The 19516-nt window shown below is 42.9% G+C and overlaps 1 protein-coding gene across 2 annotated transcripts; it reads left to right on the top strand.

Moving 5' to 3' along the window:
* Window positions 1-97: 97 nt before the first annotated feature.
* On the top strand, window positions 98-18827 carry COPE (coat protein complex I subunit epsilon). Of its 2 annotated transcripts, XM_068122319.2 has the most exons (10): window positions 98-563; window positions 2597-2659; window positions 3120-3220; window positions 4525-4677; window positions 6450-6503; window positions 7154-7235; window positions 8799-8954; window positions 9278-9346; window positions 18204-18278; window positions 18669-18827. In XM_068122319.2, the coding sequence occupies exons 1-10, from the start codon at window positions 456-458 to the stop codon at window positions 18720-18722; spliced, it is 915 nt and encodes a 304-aa protein (XP_067978420.1). In that variant the 5' UTR covers window positions 98-455; the 3' UTR covers window positions 18723-18827. The 2 variants fall into 2 exon arrangements, with proteins under 2 accessions (XP_067978420.1, XP_067978421.1); XM_068122320.2 differs by lacking the exon at window positions 2597-2659 and having other exon boundaries at window positions 419-563.
* The last annotated feature ends 689 nt before the right edge of the window (window positions 18828-19516 follow it).

The following is a 19516-nucleotide window of genomic DNA, read 5'->3' as shown; positions in this document are numbered from 1 at the left end:
GATCTGCAAAACTGTAAAGAGAATTGTATTTACGAAATTACACAAAAAACCCAGGAAACGTCTAATTTAAGTGTATGACGTATATAATTAATTTCCTGGTTTTACAATATTTAATTATCCAAGTTTGACGTCTGTGCGACGAAGCTGATCAGATTTTTATTTAAATATCTTTCATTCAGGTGCAGTTTCTGTTCACTTTGTAATCGGATAAATATTGTTGTTGGAATGAAATAGTAAATATTTTCTTCTGCTTTTCAGTACCAAGCTTTGTACTGTAGCCATCAAGGTTCTTTCGGTTTAATTACATTAAAACAACACCAACATCACGAAAACAACAAACATCAAATACAAGACGAAGAAGAATCCGTGAGGCCTCGTCATCGTTGGGCGACGTGGAATTAATCTGAAAAGCTGCCTTGCGGAGCTTCCGCGCATGCGCACTGCGAGACACCATCATGGCGGTAGCGGCTTCTCAGGCAGAGGTTGACGAGCTGTTTGACGCAAAAACAGCTTTTTACGTGGGCGCTTTTCAGCAGTGCTTGAACGAAGCACAAAAGGCAAAGGTATCTCCACTTTGTTTGCTGCTTGTTGGGTTTTCCTCTCACTATCCCTGAGGTATGTTCAGTAATCAGTTACCAAGCAGCTCATTAGCGCTTGCCAAGCCAGCCTTTCCTGACCAACCGTTTCAAATTGAGTGCTAAAGCCACTCGGCGAGCGCTCCACAAGAACCGTGGTAACAACAAAACCATGATTCGAATACACGGCCGGTGCATGTGAAGCAGTTCTGATGTTTTTTTTTGTTTGTTTGTGTTTTTTTAAATTAATTAATTAATTAATTAATTAATCTGGTGTTGGTGTAGCACAGGCCTGATGGACCGAATTGCCTTCTCCGTCGAATTCCATTGTAAGGTCAGAAAATGCAGTGAATTTGCAATCTCGGTTGATTATTCATGCTTATTGTGCTATTATAGCTTTTAGATGGATTGCCAGGGTTGTTTGTAAGAAGTTGCCTCGCTTATCCGGTATAAATACCACCCACAGCCCTTTTAGAGGAAATTGAACCAAGTTTGGAGAGACAAGTATTGGGAGGGATGGGACATGCGTGGCATATAGTCCGGCAGCTAAGCTAAATATAGCATAACAATTGTGCATTTTGTGAGGAAAGCACCAAATTTGGCACACTAGTAGACTATCATTATGAAAAGATCTGGATATTGGGCCATCTCAGATTCAGAGATTTGATTTTTGCAAGATTTGCAGATTTTGCAGATTTGCAAGCTGAGATTGTAACGCCAGGGACGGCCGACTCCTTCCTGCGAGCTGCCCACGTCACCCGCACAAGAAGAGCTCATCAAATCACTGCAGCGGCACTGCACATCCTGCAACACCGTGCGTATGACATATGCTGATGATGCAGAAGACCTGCCTGAGTTCGAAGACCGGTGTCACCAGAGAGGAGAAGACATTCCCAACTTTCAGTTCTGGGCAACTGTGCTGGAACTAGAGATGTTGGTACTGGTCTACGTGCGTTCTCTGCGGCAGGCTTCATTCACGACGTACCTTGATGCCCTGACGGAACTGGTCCCATGGTTCCATGCCTTAGACCACACACACTATGACAGGTGGGTCCCTGTTCGCCTGAGGGACATGGTTGCACTCCCAATGAAGCACCCAGATGTAGCCAGAGAATTCAGGGCTGGCAACTTCACTGTACAGAAGACGAAGAAGGTGTTCTCTTCGATCCCAATCGACCAGGCGCATGAACAGAATAACGCCTGCATCAAAGGAGATGCTGGAGCAGTCGGCCTCACTGACGACCCAAGTGCCCTGCGGCGTTGGACGATTGCCGGGCCAGAAGTTGCCAGGGCCATAGAAGAGTTCCAAGATGGCCATCAACACTGGGGGAGGCGAGAGGACACACGTCATCACGACCAGACACCTAGTGTGCAGACCTCTTTCGCCAAGGATGTCCGCGCCCTTGTCAGCGTCATCGAAGAGCTTGGCAACCCCTTTGAGGAAGAGAGCATGGATCTGGTTGTCCTCGACACAAAGCAAATTGCAGGTCCTGCTGCAGTTGAGACCGTCAGGAATGTGAAGAAGATTGACCAAGAGCAGTTCCAGGCTTTCACCAGAGAATGCCTGGTGGAAAGGACCAAGCCAATTGATGATGCAATTCGTCGGAACAAGCTGAAGGTGTCATTTTGGAAAATGGCTGCCACAGCCATCAGGGGCTGAATTTGAGATGGCCCAATATCCAAATCTGTTCATAATAGGATAGTCTACTAGTGTGCCAAATTTGGTGCTTTCCTCACAAAATGCACAATTGTTATGCTAAGTTGCCCCACTAAATATGGCTTGAGATGCTCAAAAATTGCCATTTTTGTGTACGTAATAAATAAACGATCCCATGGCAATTTCAGCTTTTTGAAACATCTCAGCATGTCCTTTGTGGTGCCAAAACTGCCTGCTTCCTGTATATTGTAAATTGATTTAATGAAAGTTATTGTTGTCAAAACTGATATAATGTACCAGAGTGTGCCTGCTTCTGAGCTTTTGCATGTTGGCTGTTTTTCTTTATTTGTTGTACCCACAACAGCTGCCAAGTGTGGAGAAGCAGATCGAGAGGGACGTGTTTCTGTACCGGGCATACATCGCTCAGGTCAGGAACACTCGTGGTTTGTGCTACTTTGGGCTGTTTTGATTTCTTATGAATTTATGAGAATTATATTGGTCTATTGGGCGTAGTGGGCTGACGGGATGGCCTGGAGGTACGCACTCTCACCTTTAAGCTGTCCAGCATGGGTTTGAATCCCGATCCAGCTATAAACTGTCGTCCTGGTGTTTCACAGGCAGGGTGATTCATCAGTGTGTGTGCTGTCCCTCGGATGGACATTAAACCGGCGTCCTACTGCCGACATTAGTTGCTGGACATTAGAGATCCAATGGTGGCCTTCGCAAAGTATTTTCTCTTTTTTATATACAGTATCGAGGCTCGTGTAAGAAAGAGCTAACACATCTAACATGAAAACGTGCACCGACGCTCGTAACAGAGTATCAGTTGATTTGTTCGAAATGGCTGACAATTATTTCTATTAATGTTATATCCTGTGTGTATGCAGCGCAAGTATGGTGTCGTTCTGGATGAGATTAGCAGCAGCAAAGCACCGGCACTGCAGTCAGTGCGTATGCTTGCAGAGTTCTTGGCAACCGAGTCGCGCAGGTTTGTACATGACAGGTGATGTGCTACCTGTATGTAGAATGTCAAAAACTATCTTATTATCTGAGATTGAATGTACGGTACGTTCACATGAGTGTTCGACAATGCATAATAAAAGTAGTTCTTGATTATAGTTTGCAAATTTTAAACTCGAATGAATTTGCCATAATTATTCCTCCGTTCACTAAGTCGCCGGAGGCATTGTGTTTTTCAGGTTGTCCGTCCGTCTGTCCGTGATAGCTTTTTGTTACCGCGATAACCTGACAACGACTGAAGGGATCTTAGTCAAACTTGGTGCCGGTTTTTATAGTAAGGTAAAGATGAACTGATTAGAATTTGGGGTCACGAGGTCAAAGGTCAGAGGTCATGTTAGGTTAAAAAAAAATACTGTTACCGCGATAACTTGTGAACCAATGATGGGATTCTGACCAAATTTGTTAGTTATGTAGAATGATGTAAAGATGAACTGGTTAGATTTTGGGGTCAAGAGATCAAAGGCCAACATCTGTAATATGTCTCTAACTTGAAAACAGCTGAAGTGATCTAATTCAAACTTGGAACAGGTACGTATGATGATGTAAAAATTAACAGATTAGATTTTGGGGTCAAAGTCAATCATAGATCTATCACTTGAGAATGGCTGAAGTATTCTAATTCAAACTTGGTACAGGTATTATAATGATGTGAAGGTTAACTGATTAGAATTTGGGGTCAACAGGTCAAAGGTCAAATTCTGTAATAGGTCTATAACTTAAGAACAGATTAAATGATCTGATTCAAACTCTGTACAGATATGTATAATGATGTAAAGATCGAATGATTAGATTTTGGGGTCCCAAGGTCAAAAGCCAAAGGTTAGAGGTAATGTCAAATAAAAATGTGAAATTGTGAACAGCTGAAGGGATTGAAATTAAAACTTGGTACAGGTATGTATAATTATGTAAACATTAACTCGTTATTTTTTGGGGTCAACACTCAACAGGTCATAGGTCATACCAGGTAAAAATGTGATAACTTGAGAACAGCTGAATGGATTTAAATCAAACTTGGTACAAGTATTATAATGATGTGGGCGGAGGCATATCGGTCAACGTCGTGACATCGAAGAGTGTCGTCCTAGATTTTATACATGTTAAGACAATTTGCATGACTATGCACAGGCGCTTCATCATCCAATGGATGCAAGTCATTCTGTTCTATATGGGATTTAACATCATGGAACTGTTAATTTAAATGCAGATCTTTTGTTTGCCTCTATCTTGAGCATCATAAAGCCATGGCTCCAAGTGGTCGGGTGTGTGTTAAAGGGATGCCATAATAGCCGAGATGGAGAAGAGCTTAGCCATTGGTGTGGCAGTGGAAGACTCCACGAGCTTGCTTATGGCTGCCGCCATTTATCTTTGTGATGGAAACACGGACGCATCGCTACGCACACTGCACCAGTCAGACCACCTGGAGTGGTGAGTGCACTACGGCAAGATCTTCTGATAATTTTGCCCGCCTTTGGATTTTGGGCCTTCAAACTGGTAATTTAGTCCAGCAGTTTTTTTTTGTTTGTTTTTTTTGTTTTGTTTTTGTATACTGAATCGAGGCTCGTGAAAGAGCTAACATTTATTTCACAAACAAATCAACCAGACAAAGAAAATATATAAAAAGAGGGAGCGGAAGACAAGATGGGGAGAGAAGGGGAAGCATGCAAACACAACATTTGAGAGCAGGGAGATGTGTGGGAGGGAGAGGGCTTGGGGGGAGGGGAGTTTCCAACTCAAACAAGTGACTACTCCAAATAAGAATTACAGTGATTGGTTTGGACAGGCCTGTCTTGTGGAATTTCTGCAAATAGATAAAAAGCCATCTTGTATTACATCAATTGTAATCGACTGTGTTTGTCTTTTTTTATACAAAGTCGATGCTCGTGGAAGAGCTGGAACACAGAACTGACCAGGAACAGCAGAAAGAAGAGGAGGAGGGAAGGGGTGCCAACAGCAGGGCTGAGGGACAAAATTAATGGAGACGGACAAATAAGGGATACGGGTAAGAGAGAGGGGTAGGGGAATATGCAGGGGATGGACAAGCTGGATACAGGAGCAAACACTCGGGAAGGAAAAACTGGAAACTTTGTGGGGGGGGGGGGGGGGGTTGGGGTGGTTAACAGAGGTAGAAAGGACCATGGTCTTGAATCTGAGATGGTGCTGAATAGCTGTCTTGAAGACCTGGAGGGGAGAATGTGATTAGACAGGATGTGGAAATCATTTCCACAATGGGGCAAGGGTGAGAGGAGGAACAAATGTGTAGGTGAGCATTAATTCTGGGTTTTTGGAGTTTCACCAGAAGGGGGTTTATGCACTGTGAGTGCCCTGCAGGAACCAGGGGGGGGGGGGGGGGCGGCGGTTTAACAAAGAAAGGTAAGACCAGAAAGGAGGCAGTGGAAGAGAGACCACTGACCTATCTGTGATGGGAAAGTGATAGGCTATGGACTCAGCTTCGTTGTGGGTCGTTCCAACCATCCTGAAGGCCTTGGTTTCCACGGCATCAAGGTGTGAGGCAGGGGCGCCAGCCCAGAGGAGAGCTATCAAGGTCTGCAACAGATTTCAGAGATGTTCGAGTTGAATGAAACGCTTGAGCTGATAAATTATTTGCAGTAGCCGTGATAGTGAGTGGCGCAAATGTAAACTGTGACGTGAATGCTCAAACACGAACAAATCAACAGTGGATTGGAAGCAGTCCTCCTGTTTCACATATGTTTGGCAATTTTGGGTACCATGATCCAAACCAAATGAAGTATTCTCTATTGAAGTATTTCGATGTTAGTCTCTGCCAATCACATTAACTTGATTTATCTGGGGTTAAGCTGTTTGTTTAATTCACCCTTTGAAGTCTGAGGCCTGAATCCCCCCTCTGATTTTGGAAGATTATTTCAATTAATGTACTTGTTTATAAAGAAGAGCTAGTCTTGCTCGTTAAGCTTAGTGTCTTTGAAGACAATGGTAATCAACCTTGTGTTGATTGCATCCATCATTGTGCTTGTTTTTTTTGCTCAAATATCTTGGTGGTGGCTCATAGAGGGTTAAATACTCTCACTTCAACTTTGTAATAAGATCTCAGAGGCCTAATGCTGACAGTTGGCATCAACACATTCTCTCCACTGTTGCAAATATTGATTGCCTTTGACATTGGTGCTGAGGTACCACGTGTTATGCTTCCTGAGTGTTGGTGTGTGTGGTGTATGCAGCATGGCGATGATGGTTCAGACGTACTTGCTCCTTGAACGAGTGGATTTGGCCCGGTGAGAAATCCTGCTGCGCTTCTTTTCATAAAGAAATGTTTTAAAATATCACTATTTCCTGCTCATTAAGATGGATTCTGGCTAACATGCATTATCTGTCTGTGTGTCTATGGCCCACACAATAGTTTCCAGGGCAGTCGGGAGAATTGAACATTAAGAAAAACTTTACTCCCCACCTCCCCACTCTCCACCCCCCCTCACCCCCCCCCCCTCCCTAATAACTTTGGCCTTCCCAGTATAAGGATTTTTTTTTGCGTTAAGCTTTAAATTAGTCCCATGAGGAGGTTCCATATAGAACATGAGTAGAAAAGACCCCTCATTATGGTAGATTATTTCATTGGAAGCACCATATTTGGTTAAAGACCTTTTCTGTACTACCTTGCGTTATATGTTTAATTGTTCAGGAGGGATTTATGGAAGACGGTTTAAGGTGTAGGGGATTCACCTGGAAGACAGCTGCAGAATTAAAATATATATATAAATAGTTTACTCATCGTTGATCATAAATCTTCAAAAGCTTGGACATAACTTCTCAATGGGAAAAAACAAATGTGAAGGTCACAATGGTCGAGTAGTTACATTGGAGTCGTAAAGCATCACTGTGGTCAGCTCTGTGGATACACGTGACCCATTATGATCCAAATGTGCAGGAAGGAACTAAAGAAGATGCAGGATCGAGATGAGGATGCAACATTAACACAGCTGGCCCAAGCTATGGTACACTTATCTATGGTATGTCAATGATTCCTTGTGCTTCCGTTTCTTCTTTCTCTTCTCTAATGATCCTCTTCTGATTGCAATATAATTTTTCCATTATGACCCAAAATAAAATACCTCGCTTTGCAAATCGAGCACCTATCCCCACCGCAAAGCATACAAAGTGGTAGCTGGAGAATGTCATAGTTGTTGACATTATCCCCACACTTTAAAAAAAAAAAAAGGCAGACATTGTAATCTACTCTCTGTCCATGCGTCACGTGGTCTCCTCAAACGGTTGGGCAGAAATTCACCAAATTAGGTAGTTACTAGGGCATGCCCGTACTATATATAAGCTAGGACGTGCCCGTACGTGGGTGCCCGTTCCTTGCCAAAAAAAAAAAAAAAAAAAAATTTGTGTAGGGGTGTGTGTGTGTAAACATCCTAGGGCGTGCCCGTACGTGGGTGCAAAAAAACATGCGTGCAAACAACAACAACAAAAAAAAACGTAGGTATGATCACCGCATGGCAAGAAGGTGAGAGCAGTATCATTTTGGGCCCCTTCCGAGAGGGTGGGCTAAAAATGTCAAACACCTAAACATGCAATTTCAGGCACATTTTTGAATGAAACTTTGTATATGAAATTAATTGTATTAACATTTAATTATATTAACTTTGTATATTAACATTGGGGGACGCATGAAATATGTTTGGAGTTTTTGGATTGGCCTGCTGGTCCACGCAACAGGGGGTGGGGACTTGGGTCCACAGGGGTAAAAATGGATTTATTTATTTTTAACTCAAAATTTGATCGTCATTCCTGGGGGTTTGGGATGGCATGCCATTGACTTTGGTATAGTTACCCTCACCAGAGGAGAGGGCATTGCATTTGAGTCCGTCTGTCTGTTGGTTTGTCTCTGTTTGTCCGCACGGAATAAATATGATTTTCTCTGCAACCATTGGTCCAATTGACAAGAACTTTTCACCATAGGTGCACTTCTTCCTGTCGAATGGTTTAATGATAATTATGACATCATAGGTCACTTGGTATGGGCGCCATCTTGGAAAAAACGAAAACATTTGCAGCTCTATAATCTCCAAAAGCACTGCATAGAAAAAAATTGAGACATGGCTCATTGTAAAGAACTCTCCATGGGGAATAACATGTTAATGATGTCATCGGTGCCTCCATTATGACGTCATAATTCGACAAGTACAAAACTTCATCCAATCAGGATGAAATTTGTTGTCATGTATGGATAAAATTGGTGGAGAAAAAAAATAATGACGTCATCGGTCACATGGTTTGGCCGCCATATTTGTTTTAACACAAAAGCCTTAAAACCACTAAACATGTCCTGGTGAGGGTCTGCAATCTCTGCTCTTTCTTGTGATTTGTTTCACTTACTTATGCTTAGCTAGTACAAAAGGATTCTCCTGTTAATTAGCACAAGTCTAAACTCATTGTCATTTAATAACATGGGGTACGGAAAGTAGTGAGCACATAGGTATTGTAATGCGATGATGAAACAAAAGCTGCACTTCATCTAGGCCTCTATTGAAACCTGTTCTTCAGGACATGCACCTTTGTGTACACAGGGAGGAGACAAGCTGCAGGATGCATTCTACATCTACCAAGAGCTGGCTGACAAATATAACCCAACACCATTGCTCCTGAATGGACAGGCAGCCAGCTTGATGGCACAAGGTCGTTTTGAAGAGGCAGAAGGACCACTGCAGGAGGCCTTGGAGAAGGTTTTCTTTTTCTTTTCATGTGCTGAAGTTTTCCAACCCCCTTTCCACCATGCCTTCCCCACCCCACCCCACCCTTCCACAAACAGGACCTCAATTGACTAATGTTAACCTTTTCATGCAATATGCTTGTCAGAATTTTCATTACAAATTTTGCATCACATCTTCCCAATTATAGATTTGGGATGGCAATTAAAGTAAAGAACAACAACTTTGCTTGCATGTTATCTTCCCCGGATTTGTGTGGTAACTCCCGAAGTAGCTTGTGTTTTTTCATATTGGAGTCTGTAGAGATGGTTTCTTTTTCTTCCCAATACCCTGTACAGGATGGTAATAATCCAGACTCGCTCATCAACCTTATTCTCATTTCTCAACATCTTGGAAAGCCTCCAGAGGTACCTCTCACATTTTTGATGGGCTGTTTTGATGGCCAAATCATTTTAAACATGCCTGCCGTTGGTACCAAGTAATTGTAAAGCTTATGTTGTGTGTATGTATATATATTTTTTTTTCCCCCAACAGCTAGGACATTCCCTTCAGAAAACAGACACCGATCCTTGACTTAACGCAAATATTTTTCTGCTCATTTTTATAACCGGAACAATTCAATCTTTTTGCCCTTGAAAAAATATCCAAATTCCACGTTAAAAAAATTCCCAACAAAACTACTAACTTTGTAATGTGTGGACCACCATCAACACTCATAATCTCAAGTCTCAGCTGCAGGCAAACTCTATGGTCAAGATGTTTGACCTCTGAGAGTTTGTTTTCAGTTGATTGTGATTTGCTCTTGTAATGTCCACACAATGTGGTGTATCAGCTACTTACCTATCATGAGTATCAATTGCTGCTAAGCTGATGTACGAGACAATTTATCATTAATGTACTATTTGCGTAACTTATTGTACACCGCTCCTTTCCTATGCCATCTCCAAGCGCTGCATGACGTCTTTGCCGGGCACCGAAGGAGGCCCGGCAATGACGCGCGCCGAAAGGGAGTACTCAGTTTTCACTCAGTTTCTTGTTTTCTTGTTACTTGCTCAGTTTACTGTTACTCAGTTTCTTGTTACTTGCAAAATCGAAGATTTTTCAAGTATATTGGTCGGTTGCGTTTGTTATTCTCTGTTTGTCACCAGCCTGCAGGTCACAATTTTAAACCGATCGTCATGAAACTTCACCAAGTTGTTGAGGTCGTCACAAATGAGAAGCCTATTGATTTGAAGTCGAAGGTCATCTGTAGGTCAAATTTCTAAAATCGCCATTTTTCATCCGATTGACTTGAAAATTGAACAGCATTTGCACATTGAGTCACTGAATAGGAAAACCAACTTATTTTGCGGTCAAAAGGTCAATGCGAGGTCAAACTTCCAAAATCAATTTCCATCTGAAAAAGTCAATTTTCATCCGATTGACTTGAAAATAGAACAGCATTTGTATAGTACCTCACTGAATTGGGAAACCACATATTTTTGAGGTCAAAAGGTCAAACTTCCAAAATCGTCAATTTTCATCTGAAAAATCGTCACTTTTCATCCTATTGACCCGAGCCTTGATCAAGATCGTCAATTTTAATCTTGATGAAATGGAAAATTTGCTGAATCAATGGAAACCTTTTGGGGAGGTGGGGGTGGGGGCGTGCGGATTTAAAGTATTGTGCTCTGCATGACGTCGTCTTGTTTGTTTGTCCGGGCGATATCTCAGCCATCCTTTGAGCTAGGAAGCTGAAATTTTGGCACAATAGTGAGCAAGTGCTGTAAGCCTGGCGTTGGCTTAGCGGTCAGGGTGCCGGCTTGAGATCCTAGGATCCTGGGTTCGAATCCCGGTCGATCGCTGAATTAACGCCAGGGGGTTTGACTCAGCCTGTCATCCTTCCGAGGTCGGCAAATTGAGTACCAGCTTGCTGGGATGAATGATCACGGTGTGTACCCCGATTCAGAATAGGCACACCGTATCCCTGCGCATCGTAAGAGCGTGACCAAGGGTTGGCGTCAGGAAGGGCATCCGGCCATAAAAACATTGCCTCAAACAGGGAACCATGATTGTCATGGGGCCCGCAAGGCTAACCCCTGCTCTAGCGGGGAAAAATGGCCTGAAAACAATCATTCATTCATTCATTCAGTGAGCAAGTGCTTTGGCAAAAACAGTATTTTTTGTTTTTTGATTAATCGATTAATTCATTCGTTAATTATTATCAGTTAATTAAGTACTTATTTATTTCCTTTCTCTTCTAGGCATTGTCTCAGCCACCTTTTGAGCTAGGAAGCGGATATTTGGACACGACAATGACCAAGTGATTTGGCTAAGGCAATTTTTGATTTATTGATTAATGAATTAATTATTGAATTATTCGATTAATGACTTTATTTTAAAAAATTTAATGTTATGGATTCGGATGAAACGGTGGTGGTTTAGGTATTCTATTAGCCAATTGATTACTTATTTTATGATTATTAGTTATTTGTTTTCATTATTAATCATTTGTTTATTTTATTTCTCATCTGGGCAATATCTCGGGCACCTTTTGAGCTAGGAAGCTGTTATTTGGACACGACAGTAACCAAGTGATGTGGCTATAAAGGATGTTTTTGATTTATTGATTAATCAATTAATCGATTAATTATTGATTGATTAATCAAGTGATTATTTAATTTTTTCGATTAATGACTTATTTAATCTTCAAAAAGTTACACCTTCGGATGAAGCATTGGTGGTTTAGGTATGATATTAGCCAATTGTTTAAGAAAATATTGTATGATGATTATTTATTGATTTTAATTATGCAATTAATCAATCAATTATTGTACACCTCTCCCTCCCAATACAGTCTCTATGAGCTGCACGGCAGTATCGCCAGGTGCCTAAGGCTCCCCGGCAATGCAGCGCTGGAGTATATTTATTTGACATGGGGGCGGTGTACTTTGAATGTAACTGTACTTGTTTTCTTGTTCGTTCATTCCCTTGCTTTGTGTCCAACTGTGGCTCCGCTGCTCCTTTTTCAGTTTGTTGCCTTTTCCCTGTCACATTGCTCTTCCATAAGCCTCGATCTTGTAAATAAACAAGAGAAAAATAACCACAGTGTGGTCACCAGCTGCGACGTGTAGAATCATGAGGATATCCGTTGCAATATGCGCTACCAAATTCGACCAGTCATTAAATTATACGCATGCACTAGCGTCTTTTTGTCTTTCAGTTCTGGTCTTGTCCTTTGTTTTGCGACGCAACATGCTTCATCAACTGATTACATATAATGTATGGACGTGAATGTTATTTCTGTTAATGTTAATGTTAATTCATTAATGTTATTTATTAATGAGTGACGAGGCTTGCTTCGATCTCTCCACGGCATCAAAGTTTGAGTGTTTTCCCGTTCGTTTCTTTGTCAAATTTCCGCTGGGTATTTTGTTGTGTGTGTGTTTTTCTATTTGGTTTTGTAGTTGTTGCAAATTTGTGTGTAATTAGTCGTTTTTTCGTGCGCGCCTCGTGCGGCCTGGTCTCTCCAGGCTCCCTCCCCCCCGTCAGTGTTTTGTGAATATGGGTTCTTTCCTTCATAGTATTTGCTTGTTTCTTTGATTTTCTTTTCTCCCCCCGACCTCTCACGAACATCTTGCCCTTTGTCCAGCGTTTTGAAAACAGAACAAACAAATAAACAAACGAACAAAAAAATTCTATATTAATTCTCTCTCTCCTCCCGGACACGTGCTTGTTCGCTCTCCTCCTCGTCTCGACTTGTGCCCCGCCCCCTATATCTCGTTTTTCTTCCACCTCTGCTCCTGCTTTCTCAAATCCACGTTCTCACTTAGAGACTTTTCCCAGATTGTTTTTCACTAGGGCATGCCCGTACTATATCTATATCTAAAATTATATCCCCCCCCTCTATTTACATGAAATGGTTTGGTCCAAAGCGAGCGGCTTGCGAGTACGGTGACAATCCCCCCCCCTCTATTTACATGAAATGGTTTGGTCCATTCGCAAAGCCAAAGCGAAAGGCAGTTACGAATCGCAGTTACGATGAATCGCAAAGTAGTTTTAATTAGTTTTAAAACATAGTTTAACGCCAACATAGTTTGCCAACGTGAAATAAATGAATACGCTCTCAAATGTGCCGTCCGAGACAGAGTCTGTTCGGCACGTTCGGCACACGTGATAGCTCGCTGCTCTCTGATTGGTTGAATCGTTTTTTGGACATAGCTCGGTAACTACTTGTCCGATTAATATGAAACCTTGAAAAGGCACATCCTCGGGTCCCCAGCAATATACCTGGCAAGTTTCAAGTATATCGGACCGGTAGTTGTCGAGAAACAGCGGTCGCATACACACGCACACACACAGACAGAGATTACTGGAATTATAGATAGATGGTTTTGTTTAAATATGTTTAAACCGCAGCCGTGATGCTGACGCCCCCCCCCCCCCCCCCACCCCCACAGAATTTCCATGTTTTAAACGTTTCCCAGTGTATACCCTGGATTAGAATAGGTACACCGTATCCCTGCGTGTCGTAAGAGACGACTAAGAAGGTTGGCGTCAGGAAGGGCATCCGGCCATAAAAACATTGCCTCAAAAAATAGAACCATGACAATTACAACTACATATGGGCAGGGTACAGCCCGAAGTGGAGATCGGTTTCTGAGGTTTGGGACATGGAATGTAGGGACAATGACAGGGAGATCAGGAGAAGTGGTGGAAGTATTGGTCAGAAGAAGAGTGGACATATGTTGTGTGCAAGAGACGAGATGGAAGGGAAGTGGTGTGAGAATGGTGAAGGGTCGGCAGGGACAGAAATACAAGTTTATGTGGCTAGGGTGCCTGGAGGGCGTGAATGGTGTTGGTGTCCTGTTTTCTGAGGAGTTTGTAGACAGTGTGACTAGAGTGAGTGATAGGTTGATGATGGTGAAAATGATGATTGGAAAGCTCTTGGTGAACGTCATCTTGGTGAACGGGATATGCTCCGCAGGTTGGTCAAAGCGATGAAGAGAAGGACAAGTTCTGGTGTGCGATAGAGAAGCTGATGGAAAACGTGAAAGATGAGGAAGTTGTTGTGGTAGGAGGAGACCTAAATGGACATGTGGAAAGGAGTATGGATGGTTTTGACAGAGTTCATGGGGGTTACGGATATGGTGTGAGAAATGGAGAAGGTGAAAGGATTTTGGAGTTTGCTGATGGAGCTGATTTGTTGATTTGTAATACTCAGTTCCAGAAAGAGGATAATAAGCTCGTTACATACACGTCAGGTGGGTCGACGACAACCGTTGACTACCTGATGGTGCGTAGGCGAGATAGGGGGCACCTCCGGGACACAAAGGTGATCCTGGGGGAGGACGCTGTTTCACAGCACCACTTAGTTGTCTGCGACATAAGGGTGAAAGGTGCGAGGAGAGCTCGGCGGGTGAAGTACCAACCGAGAATGATGGTGTGGAGGTTGAAAGAGGTGACAGTAAGGGAGGCATTAAAAGAGAGGCTGAGTAGGGTCGACGATGATGTGGTTGAGCTTGAAAGTGGTTGGATGTCAATGAAAGCTAGTCTGTTGGGAGCCGTTGGTGAGGTATGTGGATGGACAAAAGGACCACCGAGGCACTCGGAAACATGGTGGTGGGATGATGAAGTTGGAAAGAGGATTGACGAGAAGAGGAAGAAGTTCAAGGAGTGGCACAAGGCGAAGGGAACGGGAACAGAAACAGCAGAGCATGAAAGTTATAAGGCAGCCAGGAAGGCTGCAAAGAAAGAGGTAGCAAAGGCGCAGGAGGCACGCAGGAAAATGTTCAGAGAACGCTTGGATTCAGAAGAGGGTCAGAAAGCAGTATTCAGGATTGCAAAGCAGATAGCGAAAGAGAGGTGTGATGTGATGGGGGTGAGTTGCTTGAAGGATGAAGTGGGACAAATCGTTGTCGACCCAGATGGAATTAAAGGAAGATGGAAAAGATATATGGAAATGCTGTTGAATACAGAGAATGAATGGGATGGCAACATAGAGAGTAACCCAGTTTTAGGACCGGCAGAGAAGATAACTGAGAAGGAAGTTGAGGAAGCGATAAAAGCAATGAAGGGTAGAAAAGCAGGAGGGCCGACGGGAGTTGTGGGAGATATGTTGAAGGCAGCAGGAAGTTGGGGTGTGAAGAGAATGACAGAGATCTGTAATCTGGTGGTGAAAGAAGGCCGCATTCCAGTGGATTGGGAACTGAGTACCCTCGTCCCTCTATACAAGGGGAAAGGTGAGCCTCTGGAGTGTGGCTCGTACCGAGCGATAAAGTTATTGGAGCATGGAATGAAGGTATTGGAAAGGGTGTTGGAGAGGAGGATAAGGAAGAAAGTGAAGATCGACGAAATGCAGTTTGGATTTATGCCAGGAAGAGGAACGACAGACGCGCTTTTCATTGTGAGGCAGTTGCAGGAGAAGTACATGGAGAAGAGGAAGAAGTTTTTTCTTGGGTTTGTTGATCTGGAGAAAGCATTCGATAGGGTTCCACACAAAGTATTGACATGGGCATTGAGGAAGTTAGGAGTGGAGGAATGGTAGATCAGAGTAGTGATGGCAATGTACAAAAGAGCAAGCACACCTGTAAGGACGAAGGGCGGGAACAGTGGTGAGTTTGAGGTGAAGGTGGGAGTGCATCAGGGGTCGGTACTAAGTCCACTACTATTTGTAGCTGTGATGGAGGTGCTGGCTCAGAACGTAAAGGAGGGTTTACCGTGGGAGTTGTTGTATGCAGATGATCTGGTGTTGAATGCGGAAAGTATGGATGGACTGAAGGAAAAGATGAACAAGTGGAAGGAATGTATGGAGACAAAGAGTCTGAAGGTGAATTTCGGAAAGACGAAGGTGATGGCAAGTGGTAAAGCATGTGGTGAGGTGGAAAGAACTGGGAAGTGGCCCTGTGCTGTGTGTAGGAAGGGTGTCGGTGTGAACTCCATTCAATGTACAATGTGCGCTGAGTGGGTTCATCAAAAATGTAGTGGTCTGAGAGGGTCATTAACCAGTGTGGCAGCTACATTCAAATGTAAGGTGTGCACAGAGGGAGCTGCAGATGGAGGAAATGTTGAGTTGGATCTTGGAGACGGCGTGAAGCTGGAAGGTGTGAAAACATTTGCTACCTCGGAGACATGCTGAATGGAGAAGGTGGATCAGACTCGGCAACGGTTGCTCGAGTGAGATGTGCATGGAAGAAGTTTCGGGAACTGAGTGGCGTGCTGATGATGAGGGGAGTGTCGTTGAAGCTGAAGGGAAAGGTGTATGCTGCATGTGTGAGAAGTGTTATGATTTATGGGAGCGAGACATGGGTAATGAACGTGGAGCAGCAACGAAGGTTGGAAAGGGTGGAAATGCGAATAGTTCGAAGTATGTGCGGAGTATCGTTGAGAGAGAGGAAGACAAATGATGAATTGCGAAAGATGATAGGAATAGAGCCTGTGATTGATGCTGTGAAGAGGAACAGGTTGAGATGGTTTGGTCATGTGTTGAGGAAGGATGAAAGTGACTGGTTGAGAAGAGTGATGGAAATGAATGTAGAAGGAAGTCGAGGACGGGGAAGACGGAGAAAGACTTGGCTAAAGATGGTGGAAGAAGAAATGCGGGCAAGGGGGTTAACAAGGAGAGATGCAGAAAATAGGGCAAAATGGAGAAGATTGTCATGGGGACCGCAAGGCTAACCCCCGCTCTCGTCGGGAAAATGGCCTTTAAAATGCATGTTGTATTAATGTTATTTATTAATGTTAATTCTGGGTGGCAGAGAGATAATTTGAAATGGCTTGGTCGGTAGGGGAAGTCCGAGTGTATGCACATGCGCTATTCAATAATTACACCTAATTTGTGTCAAGTTCTGTGAAGCGAGATTGATATGAAAACATTCATGTTGTCTTGCTAAATTTATTCTGGTTTCTTCAAACAAATCGCGATTTTAGTCCACGATGTTCTTACCTCATACCAACGCACGTCCGAGTGTATGCGCATGCGCTATTCAAAAAGGCACCCCAACAACAAGAACAACAACGCGGTCCTCTCATGGAGCTGCTCGTCGCAGCTAAAAAGGTCACCATGTACAAATGCCCGTGGTTCATTTTGAATTGTACATGCACGAGTGCGCTACGCTAAGCTTAAGTGCTGGCAAATCAAATTTGTGCTTTGTTACATATGGATTGCCCTTATCGTTTTGTACCCCATATTGCTACCATTACAAATCATTGTTGTACTGCATACCAAATGAGCATTAGTAGATTTTGTTTGAGTGCATTTATTCGAGGAACTTAAGCAGTCGGGAATCGAATAATCCAGAAAATTTTCCACGATCACTTTAGATTACAGGGTCACTCGCCTTTAGGCTGTCTAGCCTGGGTTTGAATCCCGACCCAGCTATAAACTGTCAGTTCGGTGTTTTACAGGCAGGGTGATTCATCATTGTGTGTGCTGTCCCTCGGATGGACAATAAACTAGGAGTCCCATCCGCCAGCATGGGTTGGTGGATGTTAAAGATCCCATAGTGTCCCTCGCAAAGAGTAGGCGAGTATCACCGGCACCATGGCCAAATTCCTGCCCGAACTAGGCGAATGTCAGACCTGGCAGGCCGGTTCGTGAAAGACTTGGGCCAGGCTTCCCTCGGCCGACCCCACAAGGTGGGATAATAGTGGTCGTTAAAGAGCAACAACAACTTTAGATTACAGGGAATGAACCAGAAGTGTGCATTTAAACACGACTAGCCGGGTACTCTTCTCTGACTGGTTCGTAGATGTCTTGCCTCAAATGAGCATTTTTCGGAGCGCATTGGTAGAAACAGGAATGCAACGTAAAGTGATGTGGACCGTGACATGTAGTCCATGTTTACCTTGGACAATGGCAGCCCACTGAGAAGAAGAAGAAGTATTGTTTGTAATTAAACTTGGCAAATATACACATTGCCATTCCATGTCGGATCGTTTTGTAAATGGTTTCGTACACAGCTTCAGCATTTCGTCATCAATATGACACTGGCATTGTAAATGTTTAAAGGTTAAGATGCCCCGATTACCTCCACAAAATTGCAAGGGAACGCCCAACTTGGTATTAAAGTCAAGGATTACTTCTATATGGACTCCACTAGCAGAGTCCATGTTTTGAATCGATTTTACAGTTGGATTTTATTCGATAAGTAACGCAGGGATTGAGATTCGTTCCAGTTAATCATTGTGGACAATTTTCAGAGAGAATTTGAATGAAGAAAGTTATTTGTTGGTGATTTCTCTGATATATATTTTTAAACTTGTGTAAATGCCTCTTCATTCCAGGTTTCCAATCGGTACCTCTTACAGATGAAGGACGGCCAACGGAGTCACCCTTTTGTGAAAGAGTACCTGGCTAAGGTAATTGACACTCTTTTCCTCCTGTAAGGTCGCATTCATTTTGCCAAATGGCCGAGTCAATTGTGTCTCAATCACTGACTTGCTTATTATATCCTGAGAAGCCCAGAATGAGCGAGAAACGGTCATCCTTGGATGCCAATTCTTCTTTACATTGTTGTACTTCAAATCTGTAAATAAGACGGTGTTCATCTAATCAAAATTTATTCCTGGTGTCGCCTTTAAATATGAACACCTTATAGGTTAATAGGATTTTTTAAAATTATATTTCACCAGGAAGTGAGCATGAAAGGTTTGAATTGTGGTTGTGTATATTGCCTGCTCATTCTGCTCATTATATATATATATATATAATTCTCCCCTCCCTGTTCCTCTTTCGTGCTCACATTTTAGGAGAACGACTTTGACCGCCTGGCACTTCAGTATTGTCCTTGCGTAGAAAGCTGAACCATCGCAAGCGACTGAATTCCTGTGCAATGTACATGATTTGTAGGCGTAGTCATTTGGACCAATAAAAACATTTGGTACTATGTTGCCATAATTTTTCTTTTCTACCTGTTTGGACATTAATCTGTGTATTGAATTCGTTATTGATGTTTGGAGATTGAGGCGTCTGAGTGCTGTATGATCACAGCCGAAGTTTCATCATGCAAATTCCATTTTTGAATCGTTCTGCAGAAAATAGAAACGACTGTACAGGGTGTTTAATTAATGTGATACATAAGCGAATAACCTTTTGAACCTGGCCTTATGGATGGGTTAATTTCTCCAGAATTGGTATATCGTAGTACAACTTGTCATACCCCCTTCTACCAGGAGTGGTGCTATGTCATAAATATTTACTTAGAGAATTGGGGTCATACCCTCACCGTGAACTCCCTGGACTATGACTGTTTTAACTCAACTGGACTATGTCCAGCTGAGTTTTTGTCGACACCCAGTGTCCGTCGTCCGTCTGTCTGTCGTCTGTAAACAATTCGACGTCTACGCTCTAAAAGTCACAAATATTGATTAAATTTGATGAAACTTGTTATGCAGCATCTTTAAGACAAACTAGTTTGGGATTGCATTTGGGCGTTGCACGCCCAAAAATGGGCATGGCAAGGCGGCCATATTGAAAAATCAATTTTTGTCAATCTGGTACTTCCTAATGCAGCTAGAAGGCTGAAACTTGGTGTGTAGATAGTATGTAACAAACCTCAACACATATATTACGTGTTTTGACGATGTCCGAAAAATGA

This window comes from Myxine glutinosa, chromosome 7, assembly GCF_964187855.1.
Source record: "Myxine glutinosa chromosome 7, kmMyxGlut1.1, whole genome shotgun sequence".
NCBI classification, from domain to species: Eukaryota; Metazoa; Chordata; class Myxini; order Myxiniformes; family Myxinidae; genus Myxine; species Myxine glutinosa.
This window is presented reverse-complemented; position numbering and strand designations above follow the sequence as displayed.

Bases quoted from the DNA above. Each gene is read 5' to 3' on its own strand.
- COPE (XM_068122319.2), top strand. From the start codon at position 456: ATGGCGGTAGCGGCTTCTCAGGCAGAGGTTGACGAGCTGTTTGACGCA. The intron at 4,678-6,449 runs GTGAGTGCACTA...TGGTGTATGCAG, and splicing joins CAGTCAGACCACCTGGAGTG to CATGGCGATGATGGTTCAGA. The intron at 8,955-9,277 runs GTTTTCTTTTTC...TACCCTGTACAG, and splicing joins TGCAGGAGGCCTTGGAGAAG to GATGGTAATAATCCAGACTC.